At 41.6% G+C, this 16,345-nt stretch overlaps 1 protein-coding gene across 1 annotated transcript; it reads left to right on the top strand.

Moving 5' to 3' along the window:
* Positions 1-96: 96 nt before the first annotated feature.
* On the top strand, positions 97-16,241 carry ttc21b (tetratricopeptide repeat domain 21B). The gene is made up of 30 exons (XM_055870622.1): positions 97-296; positions 542-593; positions 1,181-1,310; positions 1,965-2,075; positions 2,167-2,333; positions 2,630-2,752; positions 3,193-3,350; positions 4,057-4,141; positions 4,446-4,544; positions 4,816-5,008; positions 7,942-8,039; positions 8,544-8,744; positions 9,069-9,198; positions 9,313-9,470; positions 9,564-9,788; positions 10,027-10,265; positions 10,771-10,843; positions 11,117-11,227; positions 12,003-12,141; positions 12,291-12,397; positions 12,579-12,767; positions 13,076-13,186; positions 13,281-13,362; positions 13,540-13,690; positions 13,773-13,934; positions 14,734-14,929; positions 15,284-15,508; positions 15,589-15,709; positions 15,808-15,875; positions 15,988-16,241. Exons 2-30 carry the CDS (start codon positions 561-563, stop codon positions 16,063-16,065), a joined length of 3,963 nt encoding a protein of 1,320 aa, XP_055726597.1. The 5' UTR covers positions 97-296; positions 542-560; the 3' UTR covers positions 16,066-16,241.
* The last annotated feature ends 104 nt before the right edge of the window (positions 16,242-16,345 follow it).

The raw sequence follows: 16,345 nt of genomic DNA, 5'->3' as shown, positions 1-16,345 counted from the left end.
ATAACACTCCTCTACCACTGGTCGTCACTAGTTACCACAGCCACAAAGTCATAGACCCCGCCTATTTCTAAAATTGATCTTCTTCAAATTGTTGTTTTCATGAATTTATATAGACATTTTTACTTTGTGGTAACTAGTGTAAACCTCAACCACTTAGAATCGGTTTAAGGGTCACAGCCTAAAGATGGGAACCTAGGTTACTTTTGTCCAAACGAGAAAACCCGAAAAAGTAGCCACAAGCGTCCTCTTCTCACAGCCTTTGTGCCAAAGAACCACAAGCGCAGCATGCGGGTGGGGTCAGTATTTTACATTCAGCGTGTTTGTTGCGCCACCTTGTGAAACATTATTGTTAAACCAATGATTTTCAACTTCCTCTACAATTTAAAAATGGCGTTGGTGGTTGTCAAGTAAACGAAAGACGCTTACTGGTGCTTGTAAGATGGCAAAAAATGTACCTATAATCGGTTTCTATCTTGCCTTTTAAGAGTACATGTGGCCGCAGTATTCAGTTAAACATTTAAGATCTATTTCATTGCTGCAGTTTGAGGTGAAACGTTGTCATGGCAGAAATGGAGGACGAAGAGTCAATGCTGGTAAGTGTTGTAGTGTTGCGCTGTAGACAATTGCTATTTGTACTGAGACATGTTCACCTCAACGTATACAATAAAGCAACACATCACCGTGTAGCCTGTTTAGCTTGTTTAGAATGTCAAGCTGCAGTGTAGCCTACTTGGTTCTTTCAAAGTTCTGAAAATAAAACGCACAGTTAAACATCCTGCCTGGCAGATAAGGTTATGATTACATGCAAGTGACATTTATCATAAAAACGTGTAAGGTATTTATTTATTCTCACGGAATAAGGGGCAAAACATTCAGGATAATGCTCCCACGTTATTCAGGTTATGAATGGTCTTCATCAGCATATTGGTTACATTGTTGAATAAACACACGACTTCCCATCAGTAACACAGGCCAACTTGGACATGGAGGATATTACGGACAAGTATTGTCATGCTGACCGTTTGCATTCCATAAGTTTTTATTTTTATCAGCACAATGTTGGTTTACAGCCTACTTTGATTTACTCAGGTATTTTCTGAAATGTTTTTGTAGTTTTGATCTCTGCCATAAAGTAAGCTATTTTCTATCACAGCTCTACATTTCATGTTTTTGTTCCCAGGCCTTGATCAACTACTATTGCCACGAGAAGTATTTCAATCATGTATTAAATGCTGCAGCTGTGGCACAGAGGAAATTCAGCAATGATCCAATCTTCAGCTTTTTCCATGCCTACAGCACCCTGATGCAAGGTAAATGAGTACTCCATTGCTTAGTTTAAAACAATTAAATAAAGCAGCAACAGGGAGGTCCACAATTATTTGTTGTTCTGGCTCTATACTCCAGCACTCTGGATTTGAAATGATACAACTATGAGGTTAAATTGCAAACTGTCAGCTTTAGTTATAGGGTAATTTCATCCATATCTGGTTAACTGTTTAAAAATTGCAGCATTTTTTGTACATAGCAGCCCCCCCCACTTCATTTTGGAGTCACTTTTATTGTAAATAAGAATATAGACTTCCAGTCATTGTGCTAACGCTAGTTAGCATTGTCTCACAAAACTACCACTAACTTTCTTCATACTGGACACAGAGACATAAAAATAGTATCCATAAATTCATCTGACATCATTGCCGAAATACCGAAGTATCCCTTTAACCTCATAGTCATTGTATCATTTAACATCCGAAGTGCTGGAGTACAGAGCCAAATCAACAAAAAATCTGTCACTGTCCAAATACTTTTGGACCTGTATATCTGTTTCATGTAATATCAATCACAGTGTGTTGTGAAACCTGTATTGTAATGTTTTTTAAAAATGTATAACTGCCATAATTTTTTTAACTGCCAGCAGCTAATGTGGATCCATAATAAATACAAATTATTTATATGTTTCGTTTTAGATCAAATTCAGGAAGCCATCCATGAGTTTGAGACGATAAAAGATAGAAGAGATATGTCCCTCTGTACATTCATGGCTCTTGTTTTTGCTGAAAAGAAAAGGCCAAACCCAGGTAAACCCATATTTGTCTTGATCCATGTTTACGTCTCTGTGTATTTTTTTGTAGCTGAATCTATACACTTAACTTTTTATGTTGACTTCAGATCGAGATGTCATTCAGGACCTGGATGCCAAGGTGAAAGAGGACCGTAAAAGTGCAACACCTAAGGGTCTCTACTACGCTGGGATGTTCCTCTGGCTTCTGGGACGAAATGACAAAGCAAGGGAATACATAGAGAGGATGATCAAAGTCTCTAATGGTTCCCGAGAAGTGAGTTTGGTTATGTGTTTCTCTCAACTTGTATCAAATATTTTTCTTATTTTGAAGATGCATTTGCAAAAACTTACGAAGTCTGCAAGTGTCACTGTATACATACCTCAAACAGTTAAATGGATGAAATTATGCCCACTATAGGGTTGCCTAGGGACGGCCTTTGTCAGCACTAGGCTATTTGAGAATTCGTTTTAGGAGCATTTTTAGTGGAATTACTTGAAAACTAGGTAGAGGTCTACTCTGATTTATATATGTCTACCCTTCTAACATTTGGATTAATGTCTGTTGTTCAGGGGATTATCCTTAAAGGCTGGATAGATCTGACCTCTGGTAAGGATGCATATGCCAAGAAGGCTGGGAAATACTTTGACGAAGGCCTGAAAGAAAAAGCAGATGTTTTCGCTCTGATGGGAAAGGTAAGAAGGAACACAACCCTTGTGTTGCCATGAATAGATTACTTCACTTGCAATGAGAAAAGATGTTAAGATATTGGAGACATTGTTGAGGTCTTTGTCACGTCTCATATTTCATGTGGCACCTAGTTATTGTGCCTGCATAATAATCCCCCATTGTGCTGTATTCTCTGTATCCCACAACCTCACTAGGATGACCGAGGCTATTATTCACTAACACAATCTGTTTCTCAATTTGTACCATATCTTGAATATTGAATGGACCGTTTTGAAATGCCAATGCTCTATGTTGCCTTATCTGTGGTAATACAGTGAGACCAATTGTTAGCTTGCTATCTTTTGCTCTTTGTGGAGAGTAATTTGCTTTTGAAACAGATGTACAACAGTGCATTTTACTTTCCCTCAACATGTCCATAAATTGTGTGATATTTTATCTGTTTCAGGCACATTACTATGAGTATCGGCATAATTATTCTGGAGCTTTGGAGACAGTCAACCAAGTGATTGTTAGTTTCCCTGGGTTCCTTCCTGCCTTTATCAAGAAGATGAAGCTTCTATTGACGCTGCAGGACTGGGAGCAAACTGTAGATGCAGCACAGAGGTATAGTATCTCATATTAGAGGTGATTTTGCTCTAGAATTTCTGTTTTCTTGTTACTTAAGCTAATGACACTGGAAATAATAGCTGGCTTTAATCTTAGTTTGTAAAGATTTGTTTGGATCAAATAAATACGTTCATTGATGGATTTGGTCAATCAATAGCAGCCATATAAAGAACGAGCCAGTCAGCCTTTGCAAGTGGCCCGTATTGAAGTGCAAATTAAAATGGAGCGTGATGCCTGGAACCAGTGGCATAATGACTGAGCCATTGTTCCTGACTGCTCACCCGCTGGACCCTGGCCAGAGCCAGGGAATATGAAAAGGCTTTTGAGCTGAAGCGCTAGAGCCACACGTTTCCCAGGATGCACTTCTCCAGGTTCTATGAACTGCAGGAAGGAGGATCACTCAGGTGGAGCCCATTTCTAAGGGGACTAAGCCCAAGGCCAGAGCCACTGGTTTAGCCCTGCTGAGCCATAGCTCTTTGAACAGGAATGGACACATGCAGTGCACAGTCCGGTTCTCTCTTTTCTCATTGTCTAAGAAGGTGTTCTTCCTTAGATTGTATTCTCTCTCCCTTTCCTCCAGCCTTGTCGGGCATATAAGCCACCATGGGAAGAAACGAATACAATACTCTAACAACACCACATTTTCATTAGCATCAAACAAACAGTGCTGATCATTAAAGAGATGTTTCCTGTCCCATTCTAGGCTCTTGCAGAGGGATAAAAACAACCTAGAAGCCCTGAGAATGCTCGCTCTTCACTCCTTATGCAGAGAGGGGGACATCACAGAGGTAATTTCCAAACATTAAGAGTTAAAGGGATGTTTCGGGATTTTGGCAATGAAGCCCTTTATATATTTCCCCACAGTCAGATGAACTCGTGGATACCATTTTTTATATCTCTGCTTCCAGTATGAAGAAAGTTAGAGGTAGTTTCGCGAGCCACTGCTAACTAGCGTTGCCGCAAAGACTAGAAGTCTTAGGGATCAGCTAGCATGCACTTCAACCTGTCACCACACAACTACGTGTGAATGGTACATAATGATTCCTATGATGTATACGTGGTCAAGTGGGATACCCTTTTTACTTTTGGCAGTCACTAAGTCTGCTCTCAAGTCTCGTCAGCAACTTGGACGCCCAAGAGCCTCACAGCCCAGAGCTTTTCTACAGGATGTCCTTGGCTTTCACACGGGTGGTAAGACTAATTTGATTTATTATTCGAGCGTATTGCATCTTCAGGATGCCCGGATGCCCAGCCCACATGGGCTTATAAGACATTGTATTCAGTGTTTTAATGCTTTTCGATAAAAAAATGTTTTTACATGGAAACTACTGTGACTAGGTGTCACCTGAATAGATCGAGAACCCTTTCACTTCACCATGTAACATTACAGTCCCTGAACCAGGACAATTGCATGTCTGACATGAGGTATATACAAAGACTTAACTCTGTTGTCATTTACTAGTGTGGAAGAAATGAGAAAGTGATTCAGCAGACCCACATCATGGTGGACAGAGCCTTCTCCCAAGCCCAAGGGGATTCTGATCTGGCCACAGAGCTGGGCTACCAGTTTGTTCTGCAGGGAAGAATCAAAGAGGCTATGAAGTGGTACAAGACTGCCATGACTCTGGACGAAACAAGTGTCTCGGCTTTGACCGGTGAGACAGGCTTCCCTGATTGTTTAGACATATGCCATAGATCTCAAACTTTTTAGCTGTAATGTAGCTATGCATGTAATTCTATACCTACAGTTGAAGTCTGAAGTTTACATACACTTATGTTGGAGTCATTACAACTTGTTTTTCAACCACTCCACAAATTTCTTGTTAACAAACTATAGTTTTGGCAAGTCGGTTAGGACATCTACTTTGTGCATGACACAAGTAATTTTTTCCAACAATTGTTTACAGACAGGCTATTTCACTGTATCACAATTCCAGTTGGTCAGAAGTTTACATACACTAAGTTGACTGTGCCTTTAAACAGCATGGAAAATTCCAGAAAATGATGTCATGGCTTTAGAAGCTTCTGATAGGCTAATTTACATCATTTGAGTCAATTGAAGGCATATGGATGTATTTCAAGGTCTACCTTCAAACTCAGTGCCTCTTTGCTTGACATCATGGGAAAATCAAAAGAAATCAGCCAAGACCCCAGAAAAAAATTGGAGACCTCCACAAGTCTGGTTCATCCTTGGGAGCAATTTCCAAACGCCTGAAGGTACCTGGTTCATCTGTACAAACAATAGTATGCAAGTATAAACAGCATGGGACCACACAGCTGTCATACCGCTCAGGAAGGAGACACGTTATGTCTACGAGAGATGAACTTACTTTGGTGTGAAAAGTGCAAATGTATTTTATTTTACCTTTATTTAACCTCTTAGTGATCCCTTCACGCGCCGATCTCTTCACGCGCCAATACCTTTAGCGGGTTCGATTTGACAACATCCAGTGAAATTGCAGAGCGCCAAATTCAAACTACAGAAATATCAATATTCAACATTCACAAAAATATAAGTGTAATACATCAAAATAAAGCTTAACTTCTTGTTAATCCAGCCGCTATGTCAGATTTCAAAAAGGCTTTACGGCGAAAGCAGACCATGCAATTATCTGAGGACAGCGCCCCGCAGACAAACACATGAAAATCATTTTTCAACCAGGCAGGTGCGACACAAAAGTCAGAAATAACGATATAATAAATTCCTTACCTTTGAAGATCTTCTTTTTACAATCCCAAATGTCTGTGACACAATGAATGGTCATTTTGTTCGATAAATTCCTTCTTTATTTCCCCAAAATGTCCATTTATTTGGCGCGTTTGATTCAGAAATACACCGGTTCCAACTAGACCAACATGACTACAAAGTATCTAATAAGTTACCTGTAAACTTCATCCAAACATTTCAAACAACGTTCCTAATCCAACCTCAGGTATCCTAAAATGTAAATAATCGATAAAATTTAAGACGGGATAATCTGTTTCCAATACCGATGAAAAATAACACGGAGCGCACTCCTGTTCACGCACATGAAAATAGTAGGGACCTTCAGAGTGACACATGGAATGAATAGCACTACTTCTTCATTCTCAAAAGAAAAACATCGACCAATTTCTAAAGACTGACATCTAGTGGAAGCCATAGGAACTGCAACCAGGTTCCTAATAATACGGGTATCTATTTATCTTTATTTAACTAGGCAAGTCAGTTAAGACAAATCTTATTTTCAATGACAGCCTAGGAACAGTGGGTTAACTGCCTTGTTCAGGGGCAGAACGACAGATTTTCACTGTCAGCTCGGGGATTCGATCTTCGGTTACTAGAACAACAGTAACCGTCAAAGGAAGTGGACCAAAGTGCAGCGTGGTAAGCGTACATTTTCCTTTTTATTTAAAATGTCGCCAACAAAACAACAAACGAACGAAACAACCGTGAAGCTTACAGGGCTATAGTGCCACAAACAAAGTTAACTACCCACAATCACAGGTGGGAAAAAGGGCTGCCTAAGTATGATTCCCAATCAGAGACAACGATAGACAGCCCGGCCAAAACATAGAAACACAAAATCATAGAAGTAAAGGACACAGAATGCCCACCCAAATCACACCCTGACCAAACCAAAAAGGCTCTCTAAGGTCAGGGCGTGACACAAAGGACCTTGTAAAGATGCTGGAGGCAAGGGTACAAAGTATCTATATCCACAGTAAAACGAGGCCTATATCGACATAACCTGAAAGGCCGCTCAGCAAGGAAGAAGCCACTGCTCCAAAACCACCATAAAATGCCAGACTACGGTTTGCAACTGCACATGGGGACAAAGATTGTACTTTTTGGAGAAATGTCCTCTGATCTGATGAAACATAAATAGAACTGTTTGGCCTTAATGACTATCGTTTTGTTTGGAGGAAAAAGGGGGAGGCTTGCAAGCCGAAGAACACCATCCCAACCGTGAAGCACGGGGGTGGCAGCATCGTGTTGTGGGGGTGCTTTGCTGCAGGAGGGACTGGTGCACTTCACAAAATAGATGGTGTCAGGAGGTAGGAAAATTCTGTGGATATTTTGAAGCAACATCTCAAGACATCAGTCAGGAAGTTAAAGCTTGGTCGCAAATGGGTCTTCCAAATGGACAATGACCCCAAGCATACTTCCAAAGTTGTGGCAAAATGGCTTAAGGACAACAAAATCAAGGTATTGGAGTGGCCATAACAAAGCTCTGACCTCAATCCTATAGAACATTTGTGGACAGAACTGAAAAAGCATGTGCGAGCAAGGAGGCCTATAAACCTGACCCAGTTACACCAGCTCTGTCAGGAGGAATGGGCCAAAATTCACCCAACTTATTGTGGTAAGCTTGTGGAAGGCTACCCAAAACGTTTGACCCAAGTTTAACAATTTCAAGGCAATGCTACCAAATACTAATTGAGTGTATGTAAACTGTGATGAAAGAAATAAAAGCTGAAATACATAATTCTCTCCTTTTGGTATCGTTTATTCTTCATTATAATATTATAAACCAGCTATAAACAAATAATGAAGTTGTAAATCCTTTAGATGTAGATTGTAAAAACATCTGATCTGTATTTCCAGGTATTATCAGGTGCCAGCTGATCGAGGGAAACTTGGAGGATGCAGAGCAACAGCTGGAGTTTCTCACAGAGATCCAGCAGTCTATCGGGAAATCAGGGGTAAGGCTGATAGAGAGATATTGCTCTGTTCAATCCAGTTCAAAGTCCTCGCCGAAGTAATTATATTTCTAATTCTACTTTTGACATTAATATCTAGTGTTTGGTCATCTAGTGAAGCTTAGTAGCTTTTTGGCAGCTTTTTGTTTAGGTAATGGAAGTTCTTTAGAAATGTGTGGGCTTTCCTGTGTTTGCTAAGCCCTTAACAGTGACATCAGCTTGGATATGTAACCGGTGAGTAACAGCTGGTCCTGTGGATCTTAAGTATTATAGGGGAGACTCTGGGTACATTCCAAATGGCACCTTATTCCCTTTTATATAGTGCACTATAAAGGCCCATAGGGCTCTGGTCAAAAGTAGTGCACTATATAGGTAATAGGGTGCCATTTGGCACGCTCTGCTGTACCTTGGTCCTACAAACCATGTTGTTTTAGAGCTGCCCTACTGAGCTGAATACTGTTGTGTGAACCTGTTGACACCCTTGGCATGCTCTTTCCTCTCTGTCAGGAGCTGCTGTACCTGCGCGCCATGCTGGCTGTGAAGAAACGCAGGTCACAGGATGAGGTCACCAACCTGCTGAATGATGCCGTGGACACCCACTTCTCCACACTGCAGGGCCTGCCACTGGGGGTGGACTACTTTGAGAAGCTCAACCCAGACTTCCTGCTGGAGATCGTCAAGGAGTATATAGCACTCTGTCCTGCTAAGGTCAGTCTGGAGAGAGATGTCTATGGATACATTTGTTCAATACATATTTTAAGGTTTTATTATAGGGGACTAGAGATAAGGAGAGGAGAGAAAGGTGGAAAGATCGACTTGGGGGATTGAACCCCGGTCTCCAGGTGGGGGGGGGGGGGGGGGGGGCTTTGCATATCTACAGATGCATTTATAGAGATTACTGTCAGTCATTTCTGACACCACATTTACTGGGATTAACAAACAATACAAAGATGTTGTCACAGGTCGTAAATAGATTTTTAGCCCCCGTCGTGTCATTCATTGTGGTCTTGATTGTAGAGATGTGTGTGTTAGCCTCCAGCTCAGGGCCAGCCTCCTGCCCCTCAGCTCCAACACTGTGCCTCTGTGTTGGACACTGTGGTCAAGATAGTACCTGGACTCCTACAAGGTGTCTTCCTATTGGCCAAAGTTAGGTTTCAGTCTGGTGAGTTTCAACTGAATTGCATGTGACACAATTCTGCTCTGTTTTCATGCCAAGTTGTTCTCAACATGGCTGACAACAATTAATGGGTTTGATGGCAATGCTGATGTCCTTTAGGTGACATTGACTCTGCTCAGAGCAGCCTCCAACACTGCCTGGACCAGTGTCCCTCCCATGCTGAGGCCCACCTGCTCATGGCACAGATCCACCTCCTACAAGGCAACTACAAGCTCTCCTCCCAGTCTCTGGAGCTTTGCCTCAGTCACAACTTTGCGGTAAGAACAGCATTCCAGATGAACGTGATATTAGATCAAACAGAACTGTTATGGGAGCATCCATCCTCTAATAACTGTGCTGCTCCCTGCCAGGTCCGAGAGCACCCTGTGTATCACCTTATAAAGGCCCAGGCCCAGAAGAAGATGGGAGAGCTCCAAGAGGCCATCCAGACTCTGCAGATGGCCATGATCCTGCCGGGGGTCCGCAGGGCCGGTGCCTCAGCCAAATCCAAGAACAAGAAGGTGGAGCTGAGCTCTGCTGACTGTGTGTCCGTGTTCCTGGAACTCGCCGAGGCCCTCTGGCTCAACGGAGAACAGGTAAGGGAACATGGAGAGAACAAGCTCAGCAACAGGGAGTATTATTCAATATATCTTGAGTTATGCCCATCTTTCTAGTAACCGTGTACTTTCCAGGAACTCATGAAATGCAGATCCTCCATATTTTATTGTACTTACATTCCCGGTAGTGTTTGTCCATTCTCTTCTGTCTCAGTCATGTCGTTGCCCAGTGTTGAACAGTGAAGTCTGATTCATGAATGTGGGTTTGACGTTTCAGCACGAAGCCGCCAAAGTGATGCAAGACGCCATCAACGAGTTCTCGGGCACTCCTGAGGAGCTGCGTGTTACCATCGCCAATGCTGACCTGGCTCTGCTGCGTGGCGACACCGAGCTTGCGCTGAGCATGCTCAGAAACATCACCCCTGAGCAGCCCTACTATATACAGGCCAAGGAGAAGATGGCCAACATATATCTGAATCACAGGAAAGAGAAGCGCCTTTATGCCAGTTGTTACAGGTGAGGAACAACACGGCATTATAAAAAAGGCTATAGTCTGATCGTTAGGCACACAAACTGTTCACTAATGGTGTTTGACATGTAGCTTAGGGTAACAAATAGTTTATTATTTCTTGAAACCACGTCTCTTATTCAGTGTACTAACCACATCCCCCATTGCTGTGTCAGCCCACCCACCCATGCCATAGCAGCAGTCAGTCCATAACAGTATGCAGGCCACAAGTTCACAGCAAATCAAGTGTAAATGTTGAACTTTATCCACTCATGCAGCAAGGCTGTAATGTGCAAAGCTGCCTGCAGTGTTTAAAAGTGAGCCGAAGGCCCATCACCTCATCTCTGATACTATACTTGTGTTGACAGAATTTTCCACACAGAGACACCGCTGGGAAGCCATTAAGGATGAGTGAACCTCAGAGCAGAGCAGACCCATGTCTGTATAATGTGATTGAATCTTATTCTAGACATTCTAGATATTCTATGTGATATTTTTCCTGTCTTTCCTCAGAGAATTAGTAGAGAAGCTGCCCAGTCCTCATACATATCTTTTACTTGGGGATGCTTATGTGAATATCCAAGAGGTAGGTATGAAATTGAATATTGATTCATCTCGTTGTTGCGCAAAACGAGGCAATGCAAGGCTTGCAGGATTTTGGGGTGTTTTACAGTAGTGTGTTCATAGGAAGTAGTATTATGCAGTGTTTTATTAATTCATGCATATATTTATAAAGAGGAAACATCTGTGCATTGTGCTTATATCTTCCTTCATGACTCCCTCACTGTGGAATGTTGAATCATCACAGTTAACGTTCGGTACAGCTAAATGTCACTAAGTCAAGTCCGTTTATCCGCAGCCAGAGAAGGCCATTGAGATATACGAACAGGCTCTGAAGAAAAACCCCAAAGATGGAGCTCTGGCCAGCAAGATTGGGAAAGCTCTCGTCAAGACTCACAATTACGTCAAGGTCTGTATACTAACTGGGGAGCTACACTGAGGCATCGGGAAAACAGTAGCTGCTACACTGGATGTGTACATTTTTGCCGCGCAAGCACGTCAAATTATTACAAATAAAACCAGAGCGTAATTTTACGCTAAGTAATGCACAGCTGTGCTCCTTATGCTCAGGTTTCTTTGAAATAAATTGGAGTGTCTTACATGCTGACCACACCGCCCACATCGCGTGCGTTGCAAAATAAATGTACACATACATGTTCTTCAATCAAATCAAGTTTATTTGCTATAGCAATCATTGGACCCACACTTCAATCATTGGACCCACACTGCTCGCACGCATCTGCGTAGCCAGGTGCTAAAATAGAACTTGGTAAGCCTGAAGGAGGAGAGATTACTAGAAACAAACTCAGTTTACCATTTCTTCAGTAGATTAATTTTCAGAGTAGAGGACCTTGTGCATTTCAGGTAAAATAACAACGCAATGTTTATATCCCAGGACAAATTAGCTAGCAAAAGCAAGCTAGCTACATTTCCATAAATGTTTAATGCTTTTCGACCTGTCCCCAAATTAATATACTTGGTTCCGAGTTCGTTTTGATATTTCAACCTACGTGTCCTGATCACGTCTAGTGTGGGTGGAAAGAAATCTACATGAGCGCGATGGCGCACGCACTGCAAAAGTTACGTATCCAGTGTAGCAGGCCTGTAAGAAAGAAAAAAAACATTCAAAGATCAATCTATAGTACGTAGTCAATAGCTGTATGATTCACCGCTGTTATTCACAGGCAATCAATTACTATGAAGCTGCTCTGAAGACTGAGCAGCAGAACTTCCTGCGATATGACCTGGCTGAACTGCTTATGAAGATGAGACAGTACGAGAGGTGTGAGAAAGTTTTGCAAGAGGCTCTCGCCCATGAACCAGGTAAGCTGGACATCATTGCTACAGTTTTGAACATTTTGTATGTTAAATTCTATGTTTTGTTGCTGTTCATAAATTACAATGATAATACATAGTTACTTATATAGCGCTTTTCCGACTTCTCACTCGTCACCTTGTGTTGTTTTGTCTAGTAAATGAGCTGCCGTTGCTAACCGATGATTGTCGCTATCTGGTCCTGTTGGCCAAGATCCAAGGCAAGGTTGACAAAAACGAGGATGCTTTACTTTCCTTGCAACGAGTAAGTATTCTGATATTGTAAAAGCCATTATGCTAAGCAATGAGAGAAACTGAAATAACTGAAATATATTATTATGATCATTTCTAAGATTGAAAATCTGTCTCCTCTAAAATACATGCATAATTCACAACATTGCTATTTCTTAGCTATGCTCTGAACCAAGACTTGTGTTTTCTTTTAGGCCCGGGATGTGCAGGCCAAGGTGTTGAAGCGGGTGCAGTTGGAGCAGCCAGACGCTGTCTCCATGCAGAAGCAGCTCGCTGCAGAGATCTGTGGCGAGATCGCTAAACACTACACGAGTCTTAGAGGCTATGAGAGAGCAGTGAAATTCTACAAAGAAGCTCTTGTCTATTGTGAGAGTGATGGCAAGGTCGGTGCAGCTGAATCAAGCCTTCAGTGTGTGCTCCCTGCAGCTGTATTTGTGAATCCCCAGCATCCCTTTCTTTCTATGCAGTTTTTGTATTTGCTAATTTGCATATTACAGTAGTTTATCATGTTAATAATCAATAAATGTTTATAATTACATTAAAATAAATTATTATGAATGTGTAAATGTATGTTTAATGCCAGCAGGGCATACTGCAACGTTTGCTCATAGGAAATGGTATTATAGTTATAATGCTAGAAGGTAATTAGTTAACAAAGTTGAATTCAATTGAATGCTTTCATTGTTACCAGGTGATTCTGGAGCTGGCGCGGTTGTACCTCACTCTAGATGATGTGGATGGCTGCCAACAGCAATGCAGTGTCCTTCTGAAGAGTGACCAGGTCAATGAAGATGCAACACTGGTTAGTTCTATTTATATGCCATTTCTGTCAAGTCCCAAAGGAAAATCCTATTGTAAAACTTGATTGTTTTCCGAACTTCTCTGTTTCCTCGTAGATGATGGCTGACCTGATGTTCAGGAAGCAGGACTATGAGCAAGCCGTTTTCCACTTTCAGCAGCTACTGGAGCGCAAACCAGGTGTGACAGGTCTCTGTTTCTCTTAGGTCTGAATACACAACTTCCCCCCTGAAATAGAATTTAAATTGAGATTTGTAAAGCTTGAAAAGGAAGCGTAAGAACCTCAATGTAAGTATGCACTGCTGATTTGACCTCCCCTGGAAGGGAAGTAATGTCTTTCCCATATGTTCCTGCCAGACAACTACCCAACACTATCACGTTTAATCGACCTGCTGAGGAGAGCTGGGAAGTTAGAGGAAGTTCCCAGGTTTCTGGAGATGGCTGAAAAACATTCCTCCAGGGCAAAGTTTGACCCTGGGTTTAACTACTGCAAAGGACTTTATCTGTGGTAAGTGCATTAGTCAAAAGTATCTTTAGCTAGATTGATTATGGTGTCCTTTTTAAATAATTAAGTTGTATTTGTTGCCCAGGTACACAGGTGAACCCAATGATGGGTTGCGACACTTCAACAAGGCACGGAAAGACAACGACTGGGGTCAGAATGCTGTGTACAACATGATTGAGATCTGTCTTAACCCAGACAATGACACCATGGGAGGAGAAGTCTTTGAGAACCTAGATGGTGACATGGGGTGTGTTACATGTGCAGTAATTTGTTATTTTTGTCATTTTTATTAGGATCCCCATTAGCTAACGCCGTAACGCTAGCTAATCTTACTGGGCTCCAACACCAATTAACAAGACATTACAAATAACCACAAATCAAGACTTCACAAACATTAAACAAGTAGACAATACAGACAAAATATCTGACAGGAAACACATTTAACATTCAGTTGATGCTTTCTATTTCCTGTCCAGTCATGGTCTATCGTATTTCACCTTTCTTGGAGGTGGATTTACTTTTTGACTGAGGAACATGGAGTTCCATTCAGCTATCTATTTCAATGAACAGCTGAATATTAGCTGTGGAGATGTTTTTTTAATGCTTACAGTGACTATACACTGAGTATACAAAACATTAGGAACACCTGCTATTTCCATGACATAGACTGACCAGGTGAATGCTGTGATCCCTTATTGATGTCTCTTGTTAAATCCACTTCAATCAGTGTAGATGAACAGTTTCCTGCATGCATCAAGAATGGTCCACCACCCAAAGGACATCCAGCCAACTGTGGGAAGCATTGGAGTCAATATGGGCCAGCATCCCTGTGGAACGGTTTCGACACCTTGTAGAGTCCATGCCCTGACAAATTGAAGCTGTTCTGAGGGCAACAGGGGGGGTGCAACTCAATATTAGGAAGGTGTTGTACACTCAGTGTATATCTTAGCTAAAACACAAATCCTTATGCCCATGTTATACTTGCTCATTTATCTGTCTGTCATTGACGTAAATGCACTTCCTTTTCCATTTTCATCTATGCTCAGGAACTCTACTGAGAAGCAGGAGTCAGAGCAGCTTGCCGTGAGGACAGCAGAGAAGCTCCTGAATGAGTTAAAGCCCCAGACAGCCGGTGGACACGTCCAACTACGGATCCTAGAGAACTACTGCTTTCTGGCCACCAAGCAGAAAGCCAACGTTGAGAAAGCTCTGAATGTTTTCACAGAGATTGCAAACAATGAGGTAAGTCAACTCCAGATGGTGTACATAAGTGTTCACACACACACCCTTAGCAAATCTAACATCACTACGCGGGTGAATTATCTTAGGCTTTCTCTTTGCTTTACACTTTCTTGATGCTGACTTTGGAGGTTTCCTTAACAGCTTATTTGAGTAACTTACTATGTCTTTAACATAGTAAGATAACTTGTGTAAGATAATATCCTGTTGCGCAAATTGAATCCTCCTTGCTGACAAGGAAGCCTTTGTTTGCATTTTTGGATACTCTTGTCTACTTCATAGAAATAGAGGGAAATGTTAGACCTGATTCGCTGTAAAATGACACCGAACTAACCAGAGCGCTCTGTTTTAACTTAGAAGGACCATGTGCCTGCACTGCTAGCCATGGCGACAGCCTACATGATTCTCAAACAAACCCCTCGAGCCAGGAACCAGCTCAAACGCGTAGCTAAGATGAACTGGAGCATTGTTGACGCTGACGAGTTTGAGAAGAGCTGGCTGCTTCTGGCCGACATCTACATCCAGTCAGGGAAATATGACATGGCCGGGGACCTCTTGAAGAGATGCCTTCGCCATAATAAGGTCAATGCCTACCCTTGATCAAAAATGTATCCGAATGAGTTTGAGTCACTCACGGTAACAGTCATTGTTCATTTTCACAGTCCTGCTGTAAAGCTTATGAATACATGGGCTACATTATGGAGAAGGAGCAGGCATTCCGGGATGCAGCGCTGAACTATGAAATGGCTTGGAAATATGGAAACCAAACGAACCCCACGATAGGTATGTTTAAGGACATCTTGTACATGCTGCCATTAGATTTTTTTTTAAATAATGTAAATATACAACAGTCCATGAATAGTAGTATGTGTTTGTCCCAGGATACAAGCTTGCATTCAACTACCTGAAAGCAAAGAGGCATGTTGATGCCATAGATGTCTGTCATAAGGTAAGTTGAAATCGTAGCTTCACATGTTATTTTTGTTGAATTGTGATTTTTGTTTACGTGTTGTCATTGAATAATATCATATGCATAAACTAAATATTCATGTTTTGTTTAGGTTTTGGATGCTCACCCCAATTATCCAAAGATGAGGAAGGACATCTTGGACAAAGCTCGGGCAGCTTTGCGGTCTTAGCATAAATGTTTTAGCGAGAGAGAGTGCAGTGTGTGGGTGTATTATTGATAAATCTTTTTTGATGTGTTTTGTTATCAAGCATTATTACTTAGGTAAGTATTTGGATGTAATTATAAATGGAATTTTGGAGGGATGAGAGACGGTGGTTTTTATAAACGTGATTACAATACAAAACACATTGTTGTAGAGTTATTGTGTTTTTCTTACAATGCAATGAAAACAGTGACTCTGTTTCAACACTCTAAAGAAAGACGTATTGCCTTGCAATAAATTTGACATT

The sequence above is a fragment of the Salvelinus fontinalis genome, chromosome 19 (assembly GCF_029448725.1).
Source record: "Salvelinus fontinalis isolate EN_2023a chromosome 19, ASM2944872v1, whole genome shotgun sequence".
NCBI lineage: Eukaryota > Metazoa > Chordata > Actinopteri > Salmoniformes > Salmonidae > Salvelinus > Salvelinus fontinalis.
This window is presented reverse-complemented; position numbering and strand designations above follow the sequence as displayed.